The following is a 25,858-nucleotide window of genomic DNA, read 5'->3' on the forward strand; positions in this document are numbered from 1 at the left end:
GTTTTACCAATGATTATTCCCAGCTCGATTTCTAACAGTAATATGTCCTGTTTTTCTTGAGTTAGTGTCATGTTGGCATTTGGAATGCCAGCTTTCAAACAAGACCAGTCCCATGTTTCTAGCGGCTACCATTCAGGAGATAGTAGCTAAAGCAGACCCCCACCCCTTCTGCCCAGCTGAGTTAAGTACTTTTCCCACAGCCTGAGCTGAGCTCAGGCAAAACAGTTAGGTGGCTAAAAGAAAGAATTTTTCTAGGCTCGTTCAGAACTAGCCACTTTTTCTTCTAACAATTAACACTTGTGTGTGCTTTCTGCCAAAGGTAATGCATAATAGTTGGAGGCTTGGACCCCCAACAAGCCACAGTTTTTTTCCCCATCTTCCCCCATTGAGGGCCAATTTTTGAAGCTTTGTAATATTCAAAAGCATATTACTGACTGTGTGTTTTTATAAACACGTTGTTTGTTAACGCTGTAAAACGTGTTTACCTATAGCTATGTAAAGTATATCAGTGTCACTGCTGTCATTGCATTCAAGATCTTAGTTGGGGGGCAGAAAAAAGCTAAAATGTATGAAAAAGTAACAAAATGAGATAACATCATTTCCTAAAAGTGTTAGTCCTAGGAGACTAGAGGGTGTTATATAACAATTTCCAGGGCAATTGGAGAAAATTTGTTTCAGGTAAAATCGCTTCAGGCCCAAATTAAACTTTTTGAAAAATTTGGTGAACCTAAAACGAACCGAATCTCAAAAGATTTGCTCATCTCTAACTTGAATTAATTTTTTCGGAGTTCTATGTGTGATATTGAGTACGTTTTATTTAGGGTGATTTCTTGCTCAAAAGACATTGACTGAATGCAGGTGTATGCAGCTTATAATTAGTCAGGTTGAGGTTCACACGTACACCCAGCATTGCTTGAGAAAGGGCCTCTTAACCATGAGGCCCAAAATGTTGTACATACTACTGTCTATGATGCACTGCTCAGCTTCGGTAATAAATTAACTACTCTGAACTGCAATTTTGGTGTGCTGTCTCATGTTGATTATTTTAGTTGTCAATTAAAAATTAAAAGAGATTTTCATCATTTCATCACCTTTCTTTCTAGTGTTGGATAAATTTAGTTTGCTCCAGCAAAATAAAACTGGATGTCCTAAGAGAGCAAAGAGTGTGCAAAATCTTTCCATGGAGTCCAAAAAAGAAGATGATAGAAGGGAAAGGCACCGCATGCCCACAAGCCAAAGAAATAGCAAGGATAAAAAAATAGATTTACATACAATTTCCAAACTCTCCACATTAGGGCCATCCGAAATCATAATGAAACTGGCTGCTCCAGGAAGTGGTCTAAAGGAATTTCTCAGTGAAAGTACAATAGATTTTCAGATCGTTGAAGGTTTCCTGAATATCTTAAATACAGTTATCACAAGTGCAACAAATCAGCAAAATTTAATACATATCCTAAGTCAAGTCCAAGCATCTAGTTTCCTAAAGCAAGTTATTCCGCTTTACATTTTGACTAGTTCTAAGACTATAAGAGAGCAACATAGACAATCTTTATTTTTTGAACATGTTATTACTGTGGCCACAGAACTGGCAAGTATTTTACCATCCAGTTCCTTCTTGGAAGTAACCATAATTAATAAGCTTATACAAAATGCTTTTCATGACATGGAAATTAATGGACATATTGTGCCTGCAGAAAATAAAAATAAAATTATGGATCTTGATAAGTTCCTTCAACACTTAGAAGAAAAAAAAAGGGAAGGAACTTTGAGATCAGACAATTACATTTACATTATAGGAAACAAGCAGAGCATAGAAAGTGACTTTAGACATCTATCAATTTATCCAACATATGAAGACATCTGTAGTTCTCAAAAGCCTTCTATGCGACCAAATATTATTGATGGATCCTATACTGATTCAGTGGCTTACCTAGATACACATTTCCGCCTAATGCGAGAAGATTTTATTCGTCCTCTAAGAGATGGTATTTCAGTACTAATTAAACTGGAAATAAAGGATCTCAGCAAAGCAAATATTGATGATATCCGCATTTATTTTGATACTAAGATCTTATCTCCAGTATGTACCCATGCTGGAATAGTTCATGAGGTCCAATTCAGTACCAAAAATTTGAAACACGTTCGGTGGGAGATCTCAAAACGCCTTCTCTATGGATCTCTTGTTTGCCTTTCCAAAGACAACTTCAAAAATATGCTTTTTGCCACTGTGGCAGACAGAAATGTTTCTGATCTCCAAAAAGGAATCATATCCCTTATTTTTACAGAAGAGAGTCGACAGCAGCTGGTACAGTATGCAGTAGATGATAATTTTCTCATGATTGAAGCCACAGCCTATTTTGAAGCATATCGTCATGTATTGGAAGGTTTGAAGGAAATGGTGGCAAGTGAAATACCATTTCAGAATTACATTGTTCATTGTAACACAACAATATCCCCACCTTTATATATCTCTCGGAATCCTGCTAGTTACACCTTAGAGAAGTTAATTAAATCTGACAAGTCAACACTACAACTTCCTACATCAGGCATCCCTTTCCGCCTACTAAGCACCCCTTTGTCAAGCATGGATTTGAAAAAGCAATTTAATGTCCTTAATCCCAGTACTTGGCCAACCAAAGAGGAACTGCAGCTTGACAAGTCTCAATTCAAGGCATTTCAAATGGCTCTGACAAGTGAGCTTTCTATTATTCAAGGACCCCCAGGAACAGGTAAAAAAAAAAATTTTAAGCTTAAATGAGTACAATACACTAATAAAATAAATTGTATCCAAAGGTGTACCGTACATAGTTTTTTTTTTCATGAATATAGTTCAAGTATATTAGATGCCTGCAGATGATGTAATTAGTGTATATAGCGTAGGACACTTTAGTATGAAGTGGCTATGTCCCACATTGACTAACACTGTATAATAATAAGACAGCGTAAATTTAGACAGTCTAAAACAGTACTAGGTGGCTGATGCTGGATGATAAATCTAGTGCACAGACTGTCTAGCCAAAATTTACCCCACCTATTTGTTGGCTTAATTTATTCCAAGAAATGTGCTTAATTTAAACCATACACCTTTTTTCTAAGCCACACCCTTTTATTGGACAAGTTTTATAACTTGTCTAAAAAAAAATGTTGCAAAGTATGTACAGTACATTCAGAAAGTCTTCAGACCCTTTCACATTTTCATATTTTGTTATGCTGCGGCCCTGTTCTAAAATTAAAAAGAAATTCAAAGTTTTCCCCACCATTTTGCACTCAATCACCTTAATGGCAAAGTGAAAACAGAATGTTAGTAATCCTTGCTAATTGATTGAAAAGGACAAACTAAAATATTGGATTGGCATAAGAATTCAGACCCTTTATCTAGTACTTAGTTGAAGCACCGTTGGCAGCAATTCCATCCTCCAGCCTTCTTGGGTATGACACCACCTGGACTTGGGGATCTTTGGACATTTTTCTCTGCAGATCCGCTCACGCTCTGCCAGGTTGGACAGGGACTGTCCAGGTTTTTCCAGAGATGTTACATTTAGTACAAGTCAGGGCTATCTCTGGGCCACTCAAAGACATTCACAAGCCACTAGTGTGTAGTCTTGGCTTGGGGTGATTGCCTTTTTGGAAGGTAGATCTTCAGCCCAGTATAAGTTTCAGAATAGTATGGATAAGGTTTTCATTAAGAATATCTTTGTACTTTGCTCCATTCAGCTTTCCCTCAACCCAGTCCAGTATCCCCGCCCCAGCCCCTGAAAATCACCCCCACAGTATTATGCTGCCACCACTAGGCTTCATAGAGGGATCGTATTAAGCAGGGGATGAGCAGTGCCTGGTTTCCTCCAGACAAAATGCTTAGAGTTGAAGCCAAAATTCCAAACTTCTTCCATTAAAGAATTAAAGAGGCCACTGTGCTCTTGGGAACTTTCAGTGCAGCAGAATTTGTTTTACTCTTCTCTAGATCTGTCCCTCTACACAAATGTTCTCATTATGGGGTATTAGGTGTAGTATGTTGGGGAAAACTTTATTATAATTTTTTTAACACAAAATAACAAATGTGAAAAAGTCAAATGCATTGTATGCCAGTTTTATGGCACATATTATGCCAGAATTCTACATTTTGATTAGTAAATCTTCTTAGTATGTCACCAGTTTAGAGAGCTTGGTAGATGCCAACAAATTGAAAGGCAAAAAACGACCAACTCCCTTTACTAATCAAGCAAATTTGTTACTACTAAAATCTCCTGTGTTTTACGTTTAGAGAAGCAGAACATTATAAATGTAAGGACAAGGTGACACGGGGAGGCATTGTGCAGCTGAGACAGACAAAGCCGAGAATCAGGCTGCACAGCTTTCAAACTGTTTTCAAAATTGCTAAGTCACTTGACAACTGCCCCAGGATAGATTCTTGGCCTATCCAGTGCCACTTTGTGTAGGCTTACCCTAATTGATTGCAATTAATGTATAACTAGCCAACATTGTTCACTTGTTGTATAAGAGCTCCACTAAAACTAACCTCTGTATACAAGATACACACTTTCATTTTCACCCTATATTTTATGCTTTTCATAATAGTTTACTCTAATTTTTACCCAAAAACCAAATCAGAAACCAACGCAGGCAGACAAACTTCACCAAGAATGGAACATTACTTCATAATAATGCACCCATATTGTGTAATAGGCAGCCAGTTTATGTAGAAACTGCAGAGTATCATATGATAAAATTATTTAAAATATAATAAATTGTAATACATGCCTAATATACTTTTGTTTTACTAACTTTAAAAGTATATTTAAGTCCTGGAAAATTTATAAAAATCCATGCACATGCTGCAGAAACAAATCCATTGACATGTAAGGAACAGATTTTTAGTTGCTAAAATTTCTGCAGAATAAGCCTAGCCATATAAAAATGTGATGGTGTTTAATAGGTTTATTTGCTAGTAATGCCTCTAGTCTTTACATTTCAATTCCTTTTCAGGTAAAACCTACGTGGGGCTGAAAATTATGTATGCTCTCCTTAGTAACTCTGACCTTTGGAAGCAGGGGAATAATCCAATCCTTGTTGTGTGTTACACAAACCATGCCCTGGATCAGTTTCTTGAAGGTAAATTTTTGAATTACATGAACAAGCTTTCCATTAAAAGATGGTTGTGCTGCAGAAACACACAATCTTTGTTTAGAACATTCTTTACCCTGTCAGATATAATATGATTATTTTATGGCACAAGATAAAGGGAATGTCCTCTAGTGACCAAAAGTTTTCTATACTTTGGCCTTCTCAGAGTTTAGAGGCATCCCAGTAAATGGCCCACATTAAAGGGGTTTTCCAAGACTTTAATACTGATGACCAATCCTCTAAATAGGTCATCAGTATCTGATTGGCGGGGGTCTGACACTCAGGACCCCCATCAATCAGGTGTTTGAGAATGCACTGGCGCTCCTCCGTGCTCACCAAGCACAGCACCGTACATTGTACAGCGGCTATGTTTAGTATTGCAGCTCAGCCCCATTCACTTCAATTGGGCTGAGCTGTGCCTAGGCCATGTCTGCATGCAGGACTTTTTCTCTCGTCAAAAATAACCTCAGACAGAACTGACGCAAACTAATGCAAACTGATCATAACTGATGCTCAAAATACTGGATCTATTGATTTTGTGATTTTTTCTGTTCTTTTGATGGATCAGGAGAACTGAAAGCTAAATGGTGATGTGAACTCAGTCTTAGGCCTCATGCACACGACAGTTTATTTTCACGGTCCGCAAAAACGGGGTCCGTAGGTCCGTGATCCGTGACCGTTTTTTCGTCCGTGGGTCTTCCTTGATTTTTGGAGGATCCACGGACATGAAAAAAAAGTCGTTTTAGTGTCCGCCTGGCCGTGCGGAGCCAAACGGATCCGTCCTGAATTGCAATGCAAGTCAATGGGGACGGATCCGTTTGATGTTGACACAATATGGTGCCATTTCAAACGGATCCGTCCCCATTGACTTTCAATGTAAAGTCTGGAGTTCTTTTATACCATCGGATTGGAGTTTTCTCCAAACCGATGGTATATTTTAACTTGAAGCGTCCCCATCACCATGGGAACGCCTCTATGTTAGAATATACTGTCGGATATGAGCTACTTCGTGAAACTCAGATCCGACAGTATATTCTAACACAGAGGCGTTCCCATGGTGATGGGGACGCTTCTAGTTAGAATACACTACAAACTTTGTACAAGACTGCCCCCTGCTGCCTGGCAGCACCCGATCTCTTACAGGGGGATATGATAGCACAATTAACCCCTTCAAGTGCGGCACCTAAAGGGGTTAATTGTACTATCATATTCCCCTGTAAGAGATCAGGGCTGCCAGGCAGCAGGGGGCAGACCCCCCCCTCCCCAGTTTGAATATCGTTGGTGGCATAGTGTGCGCCCCCCATCGGGCCCCCCCTTCCTCCCTCTAATGTTAGAAATCGTTGGTGGCACAGTGTCGCCCCCCCTCCCTCTATTGTAATAAATCGTTGGTGGCACAGTGTGCGCCCACCATCGCCCCCCCTCCCTCCCTCTATTGTAATAAATCGTTGGTGGCACAGTGTGCGCCCACCATCGGCCCCCCTCCCTCTATAGCAGTAACAACATTGGTGGCAGTGTGCGGCCTCCCATTTCCCCCCCCCATCATTGGTGGCAGCGGAGTTCCGATCGGAGTCCCAGTTTAATCGCTGGGGCTCCGATCGGTAACCATGGCAACCAGGACGCTACTGCAGTCCTGGTTGCCATGGTTACTTAGCAATAGTACAATAGTAGAAGACTCATAGTTACCTGCTTGCTGCTGCGATGCCTGTGTCCGGCCAGGAGCTCCACCTACTGGTAAGTGAAAGGTCTGTGCGGCGCATTGCTAAAGAACTGTCACTTACCAGTAGGAGGAGCTCCCGGCCGTTCACAGAAATCGCAGCAGCAAGCAGGTAAGTATGAATCTTCTACTGTTGTACTATTAGCTAAGTAACCATAGCAACCAGGGCTGCAGTAGCTTCCTGGTTGCCATGATTACCGATCAGAGCCCCAGCGATTAAACTGGGACTCCGATCGGAACTCCGCTGCAACCAATGATCGGGGGGGGGGGATGGGGGGCCGCACACTGCCACCAATGTTGTTACTGCTATAGAGGGAGGGGGGCCGATGGTGGGCGCACACTGTGCCACCAACGATTTATTACAATAGAGGGAGGGAGGGGGGGCGATGGTGGGTGCACACTGTGCCACCAACGATTTATTACAATAGAGGGAGGGAGGGGGGGCGATGGTGGGCGCACACTGTGCCACCAACGATTTATTACATTAGAGGGAGGAAGGGGGGGCCCAATGGGGGGCGCACACTGTGCCACCAACGATATTCAAACTGGGGAGGGGGGGGTCTGCCCCCTGCTGCCTGGCAGCCCTGATCTCTTACAGGGGAATATGATAGTACAATTAACCCCTTTAGGTGCCGCACCTGAAGGGGTTAATTGTGCCATCATATCCCCCTGTAAGAGATCGGGTGCTGCCAGGCAGCAGGGGGCAGTCTTGTACAAAGTTTGTAGTGCATTCTAACTAGAAGCGTCCCCATCACCATGGGAACGCTTCTGTGTTAGAATATACTGTCGGATATGAGTTTTCACGAAGTGAAAACTTAGATCTGAAAAAGCTTTTATGCAGACGGATCTTCGGATCCGTCTGTATGAAAGCAACCTACGGCCACGGATCACGGATGCCAATCTTGTGTGCATCCATGTTCTTTCACGGACCCATTGACTTGAATGGGTCCGTGAACCGTTGTCCGTCAAAAAAATAGGACAGGTCATATTTTTTTGACGGACAGGATACACGGATCACGGCCTTGGCTGCAAAATGGTGCATTTTCCGATTTTTCCACGGACCCATTGAAAGTCAATGGGTCCGCGAAAAAAAACGGAAAACGGCACAACGGCCATGGATGCACACAACGGTCGTGTGCATGAGGCCTTAGACTGAGTTCACACTTCAGTTATTTGGTCAGTTATTTCCATCTGTTATTGTGAGCCAAAACTAGTAGTGAAGCCTACTCAGAGATAAGATATAATGGAAAAATGTCCTCCTGTTCTGTGTTTTTGACCGACACCTGGTTTTGGCTCACAATAACTGAAGAAAATAACTGACCAAATAACTGAAGTGTGAACTTAGTTGTACATTACAGTCTAGACTCTAATAATTTGTAACTACATATCACAACTCTGACCTAGTCAACCAATATTAATAATAATATTAAAAATATTATTACAGAACAATTTTCAAGCTGTCCTTTTGTTTTACATTTAAAGGAATTCTCCAGTATTTGAATTGCAACATTGTTAGAGTGGGGTCCAGAAGCAACAGTGAAATTATGCAAAATCGTTCACTTTCTAAAATTCGGAGCCAAAGAAGTCGTCAGAATCTACCTGGCTACATGAGAGCCTTGCATGCTGAGGTATTCGACCACAAGTTAATTTTTCTACATGTTTTAAGGAGCGTTTACTCATTTCCATTAAAAGAAAATATTTCTTAAAGAAATACTTTATGCTAAGCTGATTGCCTGTCATGTGGCACATTAAGGTTTGTTATCTAGATTATTCCTCTAAATGGGATATCCACTGAGTATAGTCTTCTAATATGTCATAGATGATAAATTATAGATTATCTCAGGCCACTTATTTCCAGAATGGAAAACATCTAAAGAGTGTTATGACATATTGCTAGGATTAAATTGAACTTAGATTATGAACTCCACTGGGGACAGCTAGTGACGATAATGTCTGTAAAGCGTTGAGGAATATGTCAGCACTATATATAAGTAAGTAATATAAATAAAATACCTAAATATATTGGGCTGCGGCCTGAAGTGCTACAGTGCAGTAGAATTCAGTAAAGGAGCCACAGTGCCTTAAAGTGTCCCTTTCATTATAAGGATAGTGGAGGGCTAGATCTCCAGGCATAATGGAATGAACCTTCTCACTGCCCTAGACCACCAGATATACTAACATTAACAATTTTACTGTCTTATTTACTGTATTATTTTCCCTTATAACATGGTTATAAGGGAAAATAATAGTATTCTTAATACAGAATGCTTACTAAAATGTCGATTGAGGGGTTAAAAAAAATAAAAATTAACTCACCTCATCCACTTGTTCGCGCTGCCGGCATCGTCTTCTTTCTTCTTCTTTTAGGATCTGCAAAAGGACCTTTGAAGACGTAATAGAAGATCCTTCTATCTTCATTCAACAGGACCTGCGCTCACGTCACCATGCTTACCACGTGGTGAGCGTGATTATGTCATCAAAGGTCCTTTTGCAGGTCCTGAAAGAAGAAGAAAGAAGACGATGCCGGCTGCACGAACAAGTGGATGAGTTATTTTTTTATTTTTTTTTAACCCCTCATTTTAGTAAGCATTCTGGATTAAGAATGCTATTATTTTCCCTTATAACCATGTTATAAGGGAAAATAATACAGTGAATTTACTTTAATGGGATAAGGGGTTGCTCATTCCTATCATCTTCTAGCAACCATGCGTGAAAATCGCACCGCATCTGCACTTGCTTGCGGATGCTTGCGATTTTCACGCAGTCCCATTAATTTCTATGGGGCCTGTGTTGCGTGAAAAACGCAGAATGTAGAACATGCTGTGATTTTCACGCAATGCACAAGTGATGCGTGAAAATCACCGCTCATCTGCACAGCCCCATTGAAGTGAATGGGTCCGGATTTAGTGTGGGTGCAATGCGTTCACCTTATGCATTGCACCCGTGCAGAAAACTCGCCCGTGTGAAAGGGGCCTCACTGTCCTACTAGCCCTGCTCTGTTCACATTTCCAATACAGTAGTTCTAGTTGGAAAGGAAAGGGGGAAACTGTTCTAGAATGTCAGTATAGCCAGCAGTCTGAGTCAATCTGCAGAACAATGATGGTTGTATGTAGAGAGACAGCTTGCCCCCTTTTCATGTACGCCTGTTTCCAATTTTTGCCGGGTTCATAGTCACAGCTCTAGCAGTGCCCCCAACACGTCCCTGTTCTTCCCTTATCCCGTCCAACTGTCGAAAATGTTTCAACACCAGCTATGTACATCTAAACTAGCCGCATGTCCCTTAATAAATAGCCGCCATTGTTTACTTCTCAGTGACTGAACAGTTGCTGTCTGTTGGGGTCATCAGCAAGTGTTCTTGCTTGGTGCAGCATTGCTAGGGTTCTTAGTACTGCTAGAAGTTCTAGCACACCTGCATGTTTTTTTCCTAATGAATTTTAAATAACCCCCTGGAGAAAATCCTGTACTTCATACAAAGTTTTTTTTATAGTTGATTTCTCCATACCACCTGCCTTAGGCTACTTTCACACTAGCGTTCGATCGGATCCGTTCTGAACGGATCCGATCATAATAATGCAGACGGAGGCTCTGTTCAGAACGGATCCGTCTGCATTATATTGGCATATAAAAGCTAAGTGTGAAAATAGCCTTGTACGGATCCGTCCAGACTTTCAATGTAAAGTCAATGGGGGACGGATCCGCTTGAAGATTGAGCCATATTGTGGCATCTTCAAACGGATCCGTCCCCATTGACTTACATTGTAAGTCTGGGCGGATCCGCACGGATCCGCACGCCTCCGCACGGCCAGGCGGACACCCGAACGCTGCAAGCAGCGTTCAGCTGTCCGCCTGGCCGTGCGGAGGTGAGCGGAGCGGAGGCTGAACGCCGCCAGACTGATGCAGTCTGAGCGGATCCGCCTCCATTCAGACTGCATCAGGGCTGGACGGAGGCGTTCGGGTCCGCGCGTGAGCCCCTTCAAACGGAGCTCACGAGCGGACAGCCGAACGCTAGTGTGAAAGTAGCCTTACTGGCTCTGTGTACAGTACTCTGCTGAATGCATGAGCCTTTAGGATCATAGCTGAAAAAGGATAAATACGCATTACTTGAAATATTAGTAAAACAAGAAATCCTAGAGATATTTTGTGTCAAAACCAAGCTGATGACATCTGTTTCCTTTTAGTTATCAGATGAAAGGAAATCAATTCAGAACAAGCTCATTCAGAAATCAGTACTTCTGCAAAATGCTACTAAAGGAGTTCTTCCTGAAAACATACTGGAAAAATATATACCAGCTCATCATTTCCGCAGTCTAATGTTAAAAAAGGTAATATAATCGATTGCTAAATATTGAATCAACTAAACTAAGGTCTTGTTCACATCTGCGCTCACCTTTCAGTCATAGGAGCAGAAGAACGGAAAGGATGGATTTGTCACATAACTGAGCGTACGGACCCCATACACTATATTGGAACCTATTAGGTTTCTGTTCAGGGTATCGATTTTGTAGCGGAGTCACATGTCCTGCATGTTTCCCACCACTTTTGCAGCAGAGTCTTGCTAGCTCAGTCGCTTGATCATGCTGCTGACTAATACACCGTTGCTTGCAATTCTTCTGTGGCCTAGGACCCTGCAGGATCTCTGGAGTAGTTGTCCTCACAGATGGGGCCCCTGCGAGATGTTGAGAAGGCAGGTGGGGAAATAAGCCATCTCAAACATAGAGTGCATCTATAATAATAATGTGGGTAGTTTCAGGACAACCACTTTACAGGCATGGATGTCTGGGCTTTAAAGATGTTGTTTTACACACATCTGGAGGCAATGTCTGTGATTGGCAATAATGCTGATGATGGGCATTTAACCTCTCAGATACCATTGGTTAATTGCGACCACGGCATCTGAGCAGTGAAATCCAAGGAGTGCTGCGCTCCCAGGGACCGAATGGCTCCCCGTGTGACATCAAGGAAACTGTTCAGTTGCTATGGCAGCCTCATGCCACAGGCAGGGCTCCATAGTACCAAAGTTAAAGGTTGCAATTAGAGATGAGCGAATCGAAGCTGACGAAGTGGAATTCAATCCAAATTTCAGGAATTATTTGATTCGCACAGAATCCAAATTTTCTTATGCTTCATGGTAACTAATCAAATTTTTTCCCAAAATGGCTGCTGCACATGTTAGGACATGGAGCAAGGAACTCTGGAAACGAGGGATCACCCACAATGCCATGCATGCAGCCAATCAGCACCCAGCCAGCCCTGTGATGTCACAGCACTATAAATTGCCTCAGCCATCTTGGATTCAGCCATTTTGCAGTGTACTTAGTTCAGAGAGAGATGTTAGCAGGCGCTAGGGACAGTGCTAGGAAAGACTTGAAAACTTTTATTTTGCTCAACAGAAGTACAGGGAAAGACCATTAGAAGTGTAGGGAAAGGATAGGGAGGAATTATTCCATACTACAGGGTCCAATAGGGGTGTGTACATCCTAAATAATAGGAACAATCCTATTACACCTTGTTGCACTGACTGCAGATCCAAATTGCCATTATACTGCTGATTTTAACCCCTTAGTGACCACTAATACGACTTTTTACTGACGTAAACATGTTTTTTTTTAGCTAAACAGCTGGCTTTAATCAATTATTACATGTACCCAAAATGGTGTATAAAAAACTAGAACTTGTCCTGCAAAAAATAAGACCTCATACAAGTATATTGATGAAAAAGCAAAAAAGTTATAGCTCTTGGAATGCCGGAACTATCTATTGAAAATGTTATGCCCATCCCAATTTGTTCTATGTAATTACGGTATACTGTATATGCCATATGGAAAAACGGAACAGAAACAGAAACACAACGGAAACAAAAAACGGAACAACAGATCCGTGAAAAACGGACAGCAAAGCACTGAAAAAGCCATACGGTCGTGTGAAAGAGGCCTTAAAGTGTACCTAAACTTTAGGCCTCTTTCACACTACTGTTTTTTTTTCCGTTTTGTGGGGCATTTTTTGCATTCCGTATACGGTCCGTATATGGAACCATTCGGTACGCATTCCGTTTCCGTATTTCCTTATCTCAGTTCCGTGCAAAGATAGAACATGTCCTATATTTGGCCGCAAATCACGTTCCGTGACTCCATTAAAGTCAATGGGTCAGCAAAAAAAACGGAATGCATACGGAAATGCATCCATATGTCTTCCATATCCGTTCCGTTTTTTGCGGAACCATCTATTGAAAATGTTATGCCCAGCCCAATTTGTTCTATGTAATTACTGTATACTGTATATGCCATACGGAAAAACGGAACCGAAACGGAAACAAAAAACAGATCCGTGAAAAACGGACCCCAAAATACTGAAATAGCCATACGGTAGTGTGAATGTGCAGTGATGTAAGGGAGTACAGACTGCAAAATGCAATTTCACTAGTAAAAGTAAATAATAAATTGTGAAAGTATATTACAAATATAATTTTTTTGCACTTTTCCAATAAGTTTTAATAACGTTTTGTTATAAGTTGAGGTATATTTTAATAGTATATCCACATGTATAGGAAAGCATTTGTGTATATTGGCCCAAATTCTGCTGAAAGTTCATAGTTTTCTAAATATACTCCTATATTATACATACCATACAAAACTAATAAAACTGAATATAGTACTTTATCGAAAAAGTTAAAAATCAGACATTAATAATGAAATACCCCAGTATAGGGAGTATCTGCAGTTTGAAAAAGGCTCAGGCTTGATGATGCTATTATGCTTTTAATAAAAGTTTCTTCATATCATCAAGAAAGTGAGTGCAGGTCCTTCTTGAAATATTGCCCTCATGATAATTTCCCAAAATAAACTTGAGGCCATTTTTTTAATAAATTTGTCACAATAAATTGTGTGAAGAAAGCCTAAAGCTCTTACACGTGCGGGTGTAATGCGTGAGGTGAACGCATTGCACCCGCAGTGAATCCGGACCCATTCATTTCTATGGGGCTGTGCACATGAGCAGTGATTCTCATGCATCACTTGTGCTTTGCGTGAAAATCGCTCTATATTGTGCATTTTTCACGCAACGCAGGCCCCATAGAAGTGAATGGGGCTGCGTGAAAATCGCAAGCATCCGCAAGCAAGTGCAGATGCGGTGCGATTTTCACGCATGGTTGCTAGGTGACGATCGGGATGGGAACCCGATCTTTATTATTTTCCCTTATAACATGTTTATAAGGGAAAATAATAGCATTCTTAATACAGAATGCTAAGTAAATTAGGGATAGAGGGGTTAATTTTTTTTAAATTAAACTCACCTCATCCATTTGTTCGCGCAGCCCGGCTTGTCTTCTTTCTTCTTCTTTGAGGACCTGGAAGAAAAGGACCTTTGGCGACGTCACTGCGCTCATCACATGGCCATCACATGATCCATCACCATGGTAATGGACCATGTGATGAGCGCAGTGACGTCACCAAAGGTCCTTTTCTCCCAGGTCCTCAAAGAAGAAGAAAGAAGAAAAGCCAGGCTACGTGAACAAGTGGATGAGGTGAGTTTAATTTTAATTTTTTAACCCCTCCATCCCTAATTTACTTAGCATTCTGTATTAAGAATGCTATTATTTTCCCTTAAAACCATGTAATAAGGGAAAATAATAAAATTTACACAACACCGATCCCAAACCCGAACTTCTGTGAAGAAGTCTGGGTTCAGGTCTGGGTATCAAACATGCAGATTTTTCTCACGCATGTGCAAAACACATTAAAACGCTTTGCACTTGCTCTGAAAATTTGCACATTTTCCTGCAACGCACCAACATCCTATCCGGCCCTCACACGACACCTGTTTGAAAGAGGCCTAAGTGTGCCTTTACACGCTTCAGATTTTGTTGCAGAAATCTCTGTAACTCCAGTCACCTGAATGGCGCTTGCAGAAAATCATGTGCTTTGAGCCCCATTCAAATGAATAAACTGATTTATAGTTGTGGAATCTTCTGCAACAAAATCCACAGCGTGTGAAGGCACCCTAAGGGTACAATCAGATGCATCATTACCACTGTGGATTTTGTTTGTTCCAGACAGACAGATATATAGAACTGCAAAGGAAAAAGTCAGCACAGCCTAATGCGCAGATGCTCATCGCCATGGCTGAAAATACAAAGTCAAACACAATAAAACAGCACTCGGCAAACACAGAATATGTGAACTCGTGCTATACTCACTATATGAAAAAATTTGAAGTTCTTAGCAAATATATCTTAATAAAAATCTTTTGCGCCCATCCACCACAACCTGCTTTTCCTTTATTCATTGGAGGCCAGCTGGCACCAGGAAAAGTATAATACAGAGTGAGTTTAGATTATATGTGGAGCCTGCCTTCCCTATATTTATTGAAGGCTGGTTGACATCAAAATAGGCAGTATTTAGAGCAGGTTCCTGTCCAAAAGAGGTCACTTTGCTGTGGTGGATGGGCACAAATGATTTTGATCAAAATACTGTATATATGCTAGAAACTTCACATTTATTCATATAGTGAGTATACCATGAGTTTATATATTCTGCGTTTACAGATTGCTGTTGCATTGTGTTTGGCATAGAACTGGTTTAGTTTGAAACTACCTAGGTCCTTACTGTGGTGGAGTAACTGGAACACTTTCCCCTTGTGTCCTCACTATAATACAGCCCTGTTAGGAAACTAGCACCCTGTAATTACAACACCTAATGCAAAAAACATTTTCAACTCTGCAGGAATATCTGGAAGTCGAAAGTTCCTCGGTTATTTCAAGTATACTTGTAGAATGGCTGGGAATTTCAGCAGTCTATCAAACTATACGAGAAAAAAAACAAGGTAATTGATTTTGCTATGCAAAAATGATCAATTTGAATAATGCTATGCATGTAAGTATGATACCTATCATTATTATTCAACACTGCAGAATAATGGATTTTGCTTGCACATTTTTGCATATTCGCAATAGATTCTAGATCTTGCACATTTTTCATGTTTTTCACAGAGAATTGACTACATGTTTAAAATAATTTGGTTAGCTATATGTATCAATAAACATATTGCCCAAAGTCAGTTTCATATGAGTGTCATAGATCCTTATGATACTGTTAATTCTGGTCCTTAGACTCAGGGTCAGACCAAGCTTTGCCACTGAAACTTTCCATTGCATGTGAATAAGGTTACAAAAACAACATTGACATGCATGGAATGCAGATTGTCATTGAATCTGACACAGAATTTAGTGTGGAATCCACTCCAAAATCTGTCAAATTTGACACATGTAAATGAACACCTAGGGGGGCATGTATGATCCACTGTATGCCGCAAAACTGGCGTAAAAATCAAACAAATGCTTGCGCAAAATTTTGCAACCTTTTGGGGGCTTAGAGCTCCAAAAAGCCACAAATGTTGCACTTTTTAAAAAAAAGTAAGAGGAGTGTGGCAGGATATGGGAGGTCCACGGCCGGTAAATTCATTATTGTCTACTCCAGGAAACGGACATAGATTATAGTGGAAACTGGTGTAGATTTCTGTATTGGTGCACAGACCTGCACAGTTGTGCCACAATTATTATATGCATGCACTCTCTTAACCGCCTCCGGACCGCCTAACGCAGATGTGCGGTCCGGAGGCGGCAGCGCTGCGCACAGTCACGCATATATGCGTCATCTCGCGAGACGCGAGATTTCCTGTGAACGCGCGCACACAGGCGCGCGCACTCACAGGAACGGAAGGTAAGCGAGTGGATCTCCAGCCTGCCAGCGGCGATCGCTCGCTGGCAGGCTGGAGATGTGATTTTTTAACCCCTAACAGGTATATTAGACGCTGTTTTGATAAAGGCGTCTAATATACCTGCTACCTGGTCCTCTGGTGGTCCCTTTTGTTTGGATCGACCACCAGAGGACACAGGTAGCTGTGCAAAGTACCAGAAAACACTACACTACACCCCCCCTGTCACTTATTAACCCCTTATGAACCACTGATCACCCCTGATCACCCCCCTGTCATTGATCACCCCCCTGTCATTGATCCCCCCCCTGTAAGGCTCCATTCAGAGGTCCGTATGATTTTTACGGATCCACGGATACATGGATCGGATCCGCAAAACACATGCGGACGTCTGAATGGAGCCTTACAGGGGGGTGATCAATGACAGAGGTGTGATCACCCATATAGACTTCCTGATCACCTCCGTCATTGATCACCCCCTGTAAGGCTCCATTCAGACGTCCGTATGATTTTTGCGGATCCACTGATACATGGATCGGATCCGCAAAACACATGCGGACGTCTGAATGGAGCCTTACAGGGGGGTGATCAATGACAGAGGGGTGATCACCAATATAGACTCCCTGATCACCTCCGTCATTGATCACCCCCCTGTAAGGCTCCATTCAGACGTCCGCATGTGTTTTGCGGATCCGATCCATGTATCCGTGGATCCGTAAAAAATCATACGGACAGCTGAATGGAGCCTTACAGGGGGGTGATTAATGACGGAGGTGATCAGGGAGTCTATATGGGTGATCACCCCTCTGTCATTGATCACTCCCCTGTAAGGCTCCATTCAGACGTCCGCATGTGTTTTGCGGATCCGATCCATGTAGCAGTGGATCCGTAAAAATCATACGGACGTCTGAATGGAGCCTTACAGGGGGGTGATCAATGACAGGGGGGTGATCAATGACAGGGGGGTGATCACCACATATAGACTCCCTGATCACCCCCCTGTCATTGATCGCCCCCTGTAAGGCTCCATTCAGACATTTTTTTCTGGCACAAGTTAGCGGAAATTTTTTGTTTGTTTTTGTTTTTTTCTTACTAAGTCTCATATTCCACTAACTTGTGTCAAAAAATAAAATCTCGCATGAACTCGCCATACCCCTCACGGAATCCAAATGCGTAAAAATTTATGTAACATTTATATTCCAGACTTCTTCTCACGCTTTAGGGCCCCTAAAATGCCAGGGCAGTATAAATACCCCACATGTGACCCCATTTCGGAAAGAAGACACCCCAAGGTATTCCGTGAGGGGAATATTGAGTCCATGAAAGATTGAAATTTTGGTCCCAAGTTAGCGGAAAGGGAGACTTTGTGAGAAAATACTAAAAAAATCAATTTCCGCTAACTTGTGCCAAAAAAAAAAAATTCTAGGAACTCGCCATGCCCCTCATGGAATACCTTGGGGTGTCTTCTTTCCAAAATGGGGTCACATGTGGGGTATTTATACTGCCCTGGCATGTTAGGGGCCCTAAAGCGTGAGAAGAAGTCTGGGATCCAAATGTCTAAAAATGCCCTCCTAAAAGGAATTTGGGCCGCTTTGCGCATCTAGGCTGCAAAAAAGTGTCACACATGTGGTATCGCCGTACTCAGGATAAGTTGGGAAATGTGTTTTGGGGTGTCATTTTACATATACCCATGCTGGGTGAGAGAAATATCTTGGCAAAAGACAACTTTTCCAATTTTTTTATACAAAGTTGGCATTTGACCAAGATATTTATCCCACCCAGCATGGGTATATGTAAAATGACACCCCAAAACACATTCCCCAACTTCTCCTGAGTACGGCGATACCACATGTGTGACACTTTTTTGCAGCCTAGGTGGGCAAAGGGGCACACATTCCAAAGAGCACCTTTCGGATTTCGCAGGCCATTTTTTACTCATTTTGATTGCAAAGTACTTCTCACACATATGGGCCCCTAAATTGCCAGTGCAGTATAACTACGCCACAAGTGACCCCATTTCGGAAATAAAACACCCCAAGGTATTCCGTGAGGGGCATGGCGAGTTCCTAGAATTTTTTATTTTTTGTCGCAAGTTAGTGGAATATGAGACTTTGTAAGGAAAAAAAATGAAATAAAAAAAATCATCATTTTCCGCTAACTTGTGACAAAAAATAAAAAATTCTAGGAACTCGCCATGCCCCTCACGGAATACCTTGGGGTGTTTTATTTCCGAAATGGGGTCACTTGTGGCGTAGTTATACTGCACTGGCAATTTAGGGGCCCATATGTGTGAGAAGTACTTTGCAATCAAAATCTGTAAAAAATGGCCTGCGAAATCCGAAAGGTGCACTTTGGAATATGTGCCCCTTTGCCCACCTAGGCTGCAAAAAAGTGTGACACATCTGGTATCGCCGTACTCAGGAGAAGTTGGGGAATGTGTTTTGGGGTGTCATTTTACATATACCCATGCTGGGTGGGATAAATATCTTGGTCAAATGCCAACTTTGTATAAAAAAATTGGAAAAGTTGTCTTTTGCCAAGATATTTCTCTCACCCAGCATGGGTATATGTAAAATGACACCCCAAAACACATTCCCCAACTTCTCCTGAGTACGGCGATACCAGATGTGTCACACTTTTTTGCAGCCTAGGTGGGCAAAGGGGCACATATTCCAAAGTGCACCTTTCGGATTTCGCAGGCCATTTTTTACAGATTTTGATTGCAAAGTACTTCTCACACATATGGGCCCCTAAATTGCCAGGGCAGTATAACTACGCCACAAGTGACCCCATTTTGGAAAGAAGACACTCCAAGGTATTCCGTGAGGGGCATGGCGAGTTCCTAGAATTTTTTATTTTTTGTCAGCAAGTTAGTGGAATATGAGACTTTGTAAGGAAAAAAAAAAAATCATCATTTTCCGCTAACTTGTGACAAAAATTTAAAAATTCTAGGAACTCGCCATGCCCCTCACGGAATACCTTGGGGTGTCTTCTTTCCAAAATGGGGTCACTTGTGGCGTAGTTATACTGCACTGGCAATTTAGGGGCCCATATGTGTGAGAAGTACTTTGCAATCAAAATCTGTAAAAAATGGCCTGCGAAATCCGAAAGGTACACTTTGGAATATGTGCCCCTTTGCCCACCTAGGCTGCAAAAAAGTGTGACACATCTGGTATCGCCGTACTCAGGAGAAGTTGGGGAATGTGTTTTGGGGTGTCATTTTACATATAACCATGCTGGGTGAGAGAAATATCTTGGTCAAATGCCAACTTTGTATAAAAAAAAATTGGAAAAGTTGTCTTTTGCCAAGATATTTCTCTCACCCAGCATGGGTATATGTAAAATGACACCCCAAAACACATTCCCCAACTTCTCCTGAGTACGGCGATACCAGATGTGTGACACTTTATTGCAGCCTAGGTGGGCAAAGGGGCACATATTCCAAAGAGCACCTTTCGGATTTCGCAGGCCATTTTTTACACATTTTGATTGCAAAGTACTTCTCACACATATGGGCCCCTAAATTGCCAGGGCAGTATAACTACGCCACAAGTGACCCCATTTTGGAAAGAAGACACCCCAAGGTATTCCGTGAGGGGCATGGCGAGTTCCTAGAATTTTTTATTTTTTGTCGCAAGTTAGTGGAATATGAGACTTTGTAAGAAAAAAAAAGAAAAAAAGAAAATCATAATTTTCCGCTAACTTGTGACAAAAATAAAAAGTTCTATAAACTCACTATGCCCATCAGCGAATACCTTAGGGTGTCTACTTTCCGAAATGGGGTCATTTGTGGGGTGTTTGTACTGTCTGGGCATTGTAGAACCTCAGGAAACATGACAGGTGCTCAGAAAGTCAGAGCTGCTTCAAAAAGCGGAAATTCACATTTTTGTACCTTAGTTTGTAAACGCTATAACTTTTACCCAAACCATTTTTTTTTGCCCAAACATTTTTTTTTTATCAAAGACATGTAGAACAATAAATTTAGTGAAAAATTTATATATGGATGTCGTTTTTTTTTTGCAAAATTTTACAGCTGAAAGTGAAAAATGTCATTTTTTTTGCAAAAAAATCGTAAAATTTCGATTAATAACAAAAAAAGTTAAAATGTCAGCAGCAATAAAATACCACCAAATGAAAGCTCTATTAGTGAGAAGAAAAGGAGGGTAAAATTCATTTGGGTGGTAAGTTGCATGACCGAGCGATAAACGGTGAAAGTAGTGTAGTGCAGAAGTGTAAAAAGTGGCCTGGTCATTAAGGGGGTTTTAGCTCGCGGGGTTGAAGTGGTTAATGTGCCCTCGGGCATGTAATGCGCTGGTCTTTATAAATGTTCCCCTTAGTGTCTATTTAGGGTTCAATCACACATCACATTTGACAGTATGACAATTTAACCCCTTCTGGACCGCCTAACGCAAATATACATCGACGGTCAGGTATTTACAGATAGCGCTCTATAGCAAGTGCAGTGGGTGCCATAGCCATGATAACATTGATCGCACACATTTAACCCCTCAGATTCCATGGGCAAATGTGCCCACGGCATCTGGGAGCAAATCTGCACCCGGCTGTGCATCGCTTCACCCTGGTGAGGATCGGGGAGCCGAATGTTGTCTGCAGCAGCCTCGGCCCTCCTGAATGATTTGAGGCTACTGTACATAGGTTCCTATGGAGACACATAGAAACACAGTGAAATTCGCATGAACTACAATACTAATGCATTGGAGTCTATCAGAGAAGCAATCTAATTATTGCTTGTTCAAGTTCCCCAGGGGAACTATTAAAGGGTTTCTACCACCAGATTTTGAGATTTTTCGCTGACTGACACTAGCGATCTGCTAGTGTCAAACATACTTTTATTGATATGCAAATGAGCCTCTAGGTGCTATGGGTAAAACACCCAAAAATAAATACCATAAATATCTTGCGTGGAGTTATTCGCATATCACCTATAACACTCAAAAAGCTACCACACAAGTAATTATAATCAATTAATCCTTTATTAGACATCCATTTACAATACATTAGTAAAAATTATTACAAAAAGCAGCAGCCATGGGAACACAGAAGTGTTACAGAAAAATTAAAAACAGGGACTAGTATACCCACAATTTAAGCAGCATCAGATAAATGGGGCTCATAAAGCAAAGTGCACACAGGATATCAATTACAATGTACCGCAAGCACTATCCGTGCACAGTGGTGTAAGCCTTCGTGCACCCCTACAAAATGAGGCTGCTAAGGGGAAAGAGTACATACAGTCACATATCTGACCCAGTCTGGAGCAGCCGCCCGATGATCGTTTTGCTTCATGCTGCTGCTTTTTGTAATAATTTTTACTAATGTATTGTAAATGGATGTCTAATAAAGGATTAATTGATTATAATTACTTGTGTGGTAGCTTTTTGAGCATTATAGGTGATATAGGTGCTATGGGGGCGTCTTTCCAGCACTTTTTTTTCACACTTTAAAGGGTTTCTACCACCAGATTTTGAGATTTTTCGCTGACTGACACTAGCGTTGTCGCAAATTCTACGACACACTTATTCTTTTGTGTGGCTCCAAATCAGTTAGAATTATAAGTATGAGCTTATACAGCTTTCTCAATGAGACCAATACAGGCTGGTATCATGGAAAATATGCAGTCCTTTATTACAGTTACATATGCTTATATAGGCAATATGAGGTAGACAAAAGGGTGGTCCTAGATGAATGTTTATTGGCTCTGTGACAAAAAGGGAGTAGTTTACTAACTTTATTCCTGAGTTTGATTGGCACATTTGAAACTAGCAACTTAACTCCTCCTTTCTTTCACTAATGTAGTAAACTACTCCCTTTTTGTCACAGAGCCAATAAACATTCATCTAGGACCACCCTTTTGTCTACCTCATATTGCCTATATAAGCGTATGTAACTGTAATAAAGGACTGCATATTTTCCAGTGAAGATGCCGGCGCAGGGAGCGTTCCGACAGTGATATTTGTGATGAATATTGAATAAAAACATATAAAAAAAATCCCATAAATGACATAAAAAGGGATATTCACATACTTTCATCATATTAGAAACATAATATCAGTGGTAATGTGACTGTGTGTCAAAATACATAATATCCATGATGCATAATTAATGTGAAAACTTGTGTGTACATAATTGTTCCAGGTGATGTGAATCAGAGCAATTATGTGACAATCCGGGATATGAGAGAGGATACACATATGTACAGACGGACCAGGTGTAACGACCTTGTGTATTCAAAAGCCTAAATCTCGATGTGTTGCACATTCTACTATGCCTGCGCCAGGTTGCATCAAACCTTCAAACAGGAAGTATGCGCACTCCAGCATTGTGACCACAGAGGCCATCTTTGAAATGGTATCTGTGAACCAATATACTGGCGCATGTTCACCTGTACAGCACTCTGTGGAGCATCATCTTGGAAATGGCATATTGCCCAAAGCCCTTCTATTATAGAGATAAAGATACATGTTATGGTGTATACTGGAACAGGGGGGAGGTGACCTCTTGTCAAAGACACCAAACCTCACCCCTACTGGGCCAACATCATATATGCATCCAATACACTAATACCGAGCGCACATAATATTGGGTCCAAGAACTAGTTCCAGCACCAAATGGATGAGGGTTCTCCTCACATTAACAGGGCTATATATACTGCCTATCCATGTGACATTGGCGCAACCATGGTACCATAAAACATTCATAATTATAACTGAGAATAAACACGAAGGTCATAGCATTACTCTGGTGGATCTATGCCCAGATATCTTCCAATTGTCATCCCGGTTCATCACGGCATCTACAAAAGAGAAAAAGAAGAAAATAAAAAATTCTAAATCATTTATTAAAAATCAACTCAAAGTGTGTTTCTTACAAATCACCTTATACCTATACGGTACTAGGGGCGAATAAACGAAAGTCAAGAGGGCAAACCACTCTTCATCCAAATACCCCGGATTATACTCATCATTAAGGCCATGTGGCTTGAGACAATTGAGTGTATATCCAGTGCATCTCCCTTTTCTTCAGTAGTAGTGTTCTATTGCCACACCTCCTAGGTAGGGGGACATGCTCGAATATCCAACACTTTAAATCATTTTCTAAATGATTGGAATCAGTGAAATGTTTTGGGACAGGTAAATCACGTCATTTTTTACGTATAGACAATCAATGATTATTAAGTCGAGTTTTCAAGTCTATGGACATCTCGCCCACATATGGCAGTTTACAGGGACATGTTAGTACATAAATGACATCATTTGAATCACACATAAGATGAAAACCCTGTGTTCGGGTGTGGGAACCTACTACCCCTACAAATGTGGCGACAATTGACACAACTCAGGCAAGAGAAACTCCCCAAGCCTGGCTGTTTCAATGTGGTTTGCACCATTCTAGTTTTAGGACCAACATCGGCCTTTGTCAATTGATCACATTTTTTAAAATGTATTAGCCATTACCTCCCATTTGCTGTCAAGTGTGTTGGATTCAGAGACTATACATTTCGCCCTCATAAACTGTGAGAATGGGAGATGTTTAACCATATTCCTAGGATGATTGCTGTCAAAACATAAAATCGTGTTTCTATCTGTATAAATGAGTGTGTAATCTCCCTGCCTGATATCTCACAGTGGTATCTAAAAATTGTATTTCAGAATCGGAAAGTACCAAAGTAAATTGTAGGTCCTTGTTCACACAATTCAGTGCTGTGTGGAATTCCATCAGTTGAGTCACATCGCCAGTCCATATGAGGAAGATGTCGTCAATATTTCGCCACCACCTCAGAACATCAGTTACTGGGTCATTATGGATACACCTAGATATATAGCTGTAATTATGCGGCAATTAAGTGATACTAATGTAAATCAGGTCATTCACTCTGATCCCAATTTTGATATTGCCAGAGTGATCAAGGAATGCCTGTCCGATGCAGTCAGGGCGGGTGTCATTGATGATGACCTTTGTGATTATCTTACAGTGGTCCATCCTGTCACACCTGTGATATATGTACTACCGAAGATACACAAATCCTTAATTGATTCCCCGGGATGCCCTATTGTGTCGGGGGTCGGACTCCATCTTTGGTCATTTGGCTATATTTTTGGATACGGTATTGCGCAATTTTTCTATAGGGGGTAATTCATTCATAAGGGATACAACCGATTTCTTATGTAAATTAGAGGCGATTGAATTACCTGATATGCAACCAATATATTTAGCCTCATTTGAAGTTACATCATTGTATACCTCCATAGATCACGATTTAGGCATTTTAGCGGTTAAACAAAGTTAGACAGGTCCACACTCTCTAAACCAGCTAGTGAATTCATCATTAGATCACTGGATATTATCCTGAGATATCATTATTTTTTATTTCAGGATACATATTACAAACAGGTACGAGGTGTGGCGATGGGGTCACATGTGGTCCCGACATATGTTAATATTTTCATGAGATTGTTTGAGGAGGATGTCGTCTATCCGTCCCACCACTTCAGACATGTTCTGAGGTGGTGGCGATATATCGACGACATCTTCCTCATATGGACTGGCGATGTGACTCAACTGATGGAATTCCACACAGCACTGAATTGTGTGAACAAGGACCTACAATTTACTTTGGATTCTGAAATACAATTTATAGATACCACTGTGAGACATCAGGCAGGGAGATTACACACTCATTTATATACTAAACCTACAGATAGAAACACGATTTTATGTTTTGACAGCAATCATCCTAGGAATATTGTTAAACATCTCCCATTCTCACAGTTTTTGAGGGCGAAACGTACAGTCTCTGAATCCAATGCACTTGACAGCACATTGGAGGTAATGGCTAATAAATTTAAAAAGGGGCTACCCACATAGCTTATTACAAACTCAAAAGGAGAAAGTACTAACCATTGAAAGAAAAGACACACTGATTAACAAGCAATCTAGACAAGCAAATACTAGAATTCCATTCATTTCAACATACACGGAGCGTAGTATGGAGATTAATCAGATCATTAGACGCCATTGGGGTATCTTGAGTGGATGTCTCGGCAAGATCACAGAATTTAAATCCCCTCCATTGTTCTCGTACTGCAGGTCTAAAGAATCTACGTGATCAATTGACAAAGGCCGATGTTGGTCCTAAAACTAGAATGGTGCAAAACACATTGACACAGCCAGGCTTGGGGAGTTTACCTTGCCTGAGTTGTATCAATTGTCGCCACATTTGTAGGGGTAGTAGGTTCACAAACCCGAACACGGGAGTAGAGGACCCCATTCGTTTTCATCTTATGTGTGATTCAA

General features: G+C 41.2%; 1 protein-coding gene across 2 annotated transcripts in view; it reads left to right on the top strand.

Annotated features, from left to right (window-relative positions):
* LOC122937792 (NFX1-type zinc finger-containing protein 1-like) overlaps nucleotides 1–25,858 on the top strand; it is a 226,278-nt gene that overhangs the window by 119,690 nt on the left and 80,730 nt on the right. For both annotated transcript variants that reach the window (XM_044292832.1, XM_044292833.1), the window contains 5 exons: nucleotides 1,104–2,729; nucleotides 4,984–5,109; nucleotides 8,318–8,463; nucleotides 11,014–11,157; nucleotides 15,553–15,652. In XM_044292832.1, the coding sequence (XP_044148767.1) occupies nucleotides 1,104–2,729; nucleotides 4,984–5,109; nucleotides 8,318–8,463; nucleotides 11,014–11,157; nucleotides 15,553–15,652 (2,142 nt within the window). The remainder of the gene's footprint in view (nucleotides 1–1,103; nucleotides 2,730–4,983; nucleotides 5,110–8,317; nucleotides 8,464–11,013; nucleotides 11,158–15,552; nucleotides 15,653–25,858) is intronic.

This window comes from Bufo gargarizans, chromosome 5, assembly GCF_014858855.1.
Source record: "Bufo gargarizans isolate SCDJY-AF-19 chromosome 5, ASM1485885v1, whole genome shotgun sequence".
In the NCBI taxonomy this organism is placed as follows: Eukaryota; Metazoa; Chordata; class Amphibia; order Anura; family Bufonidae; genus Bufo; species Bufo gargarizans.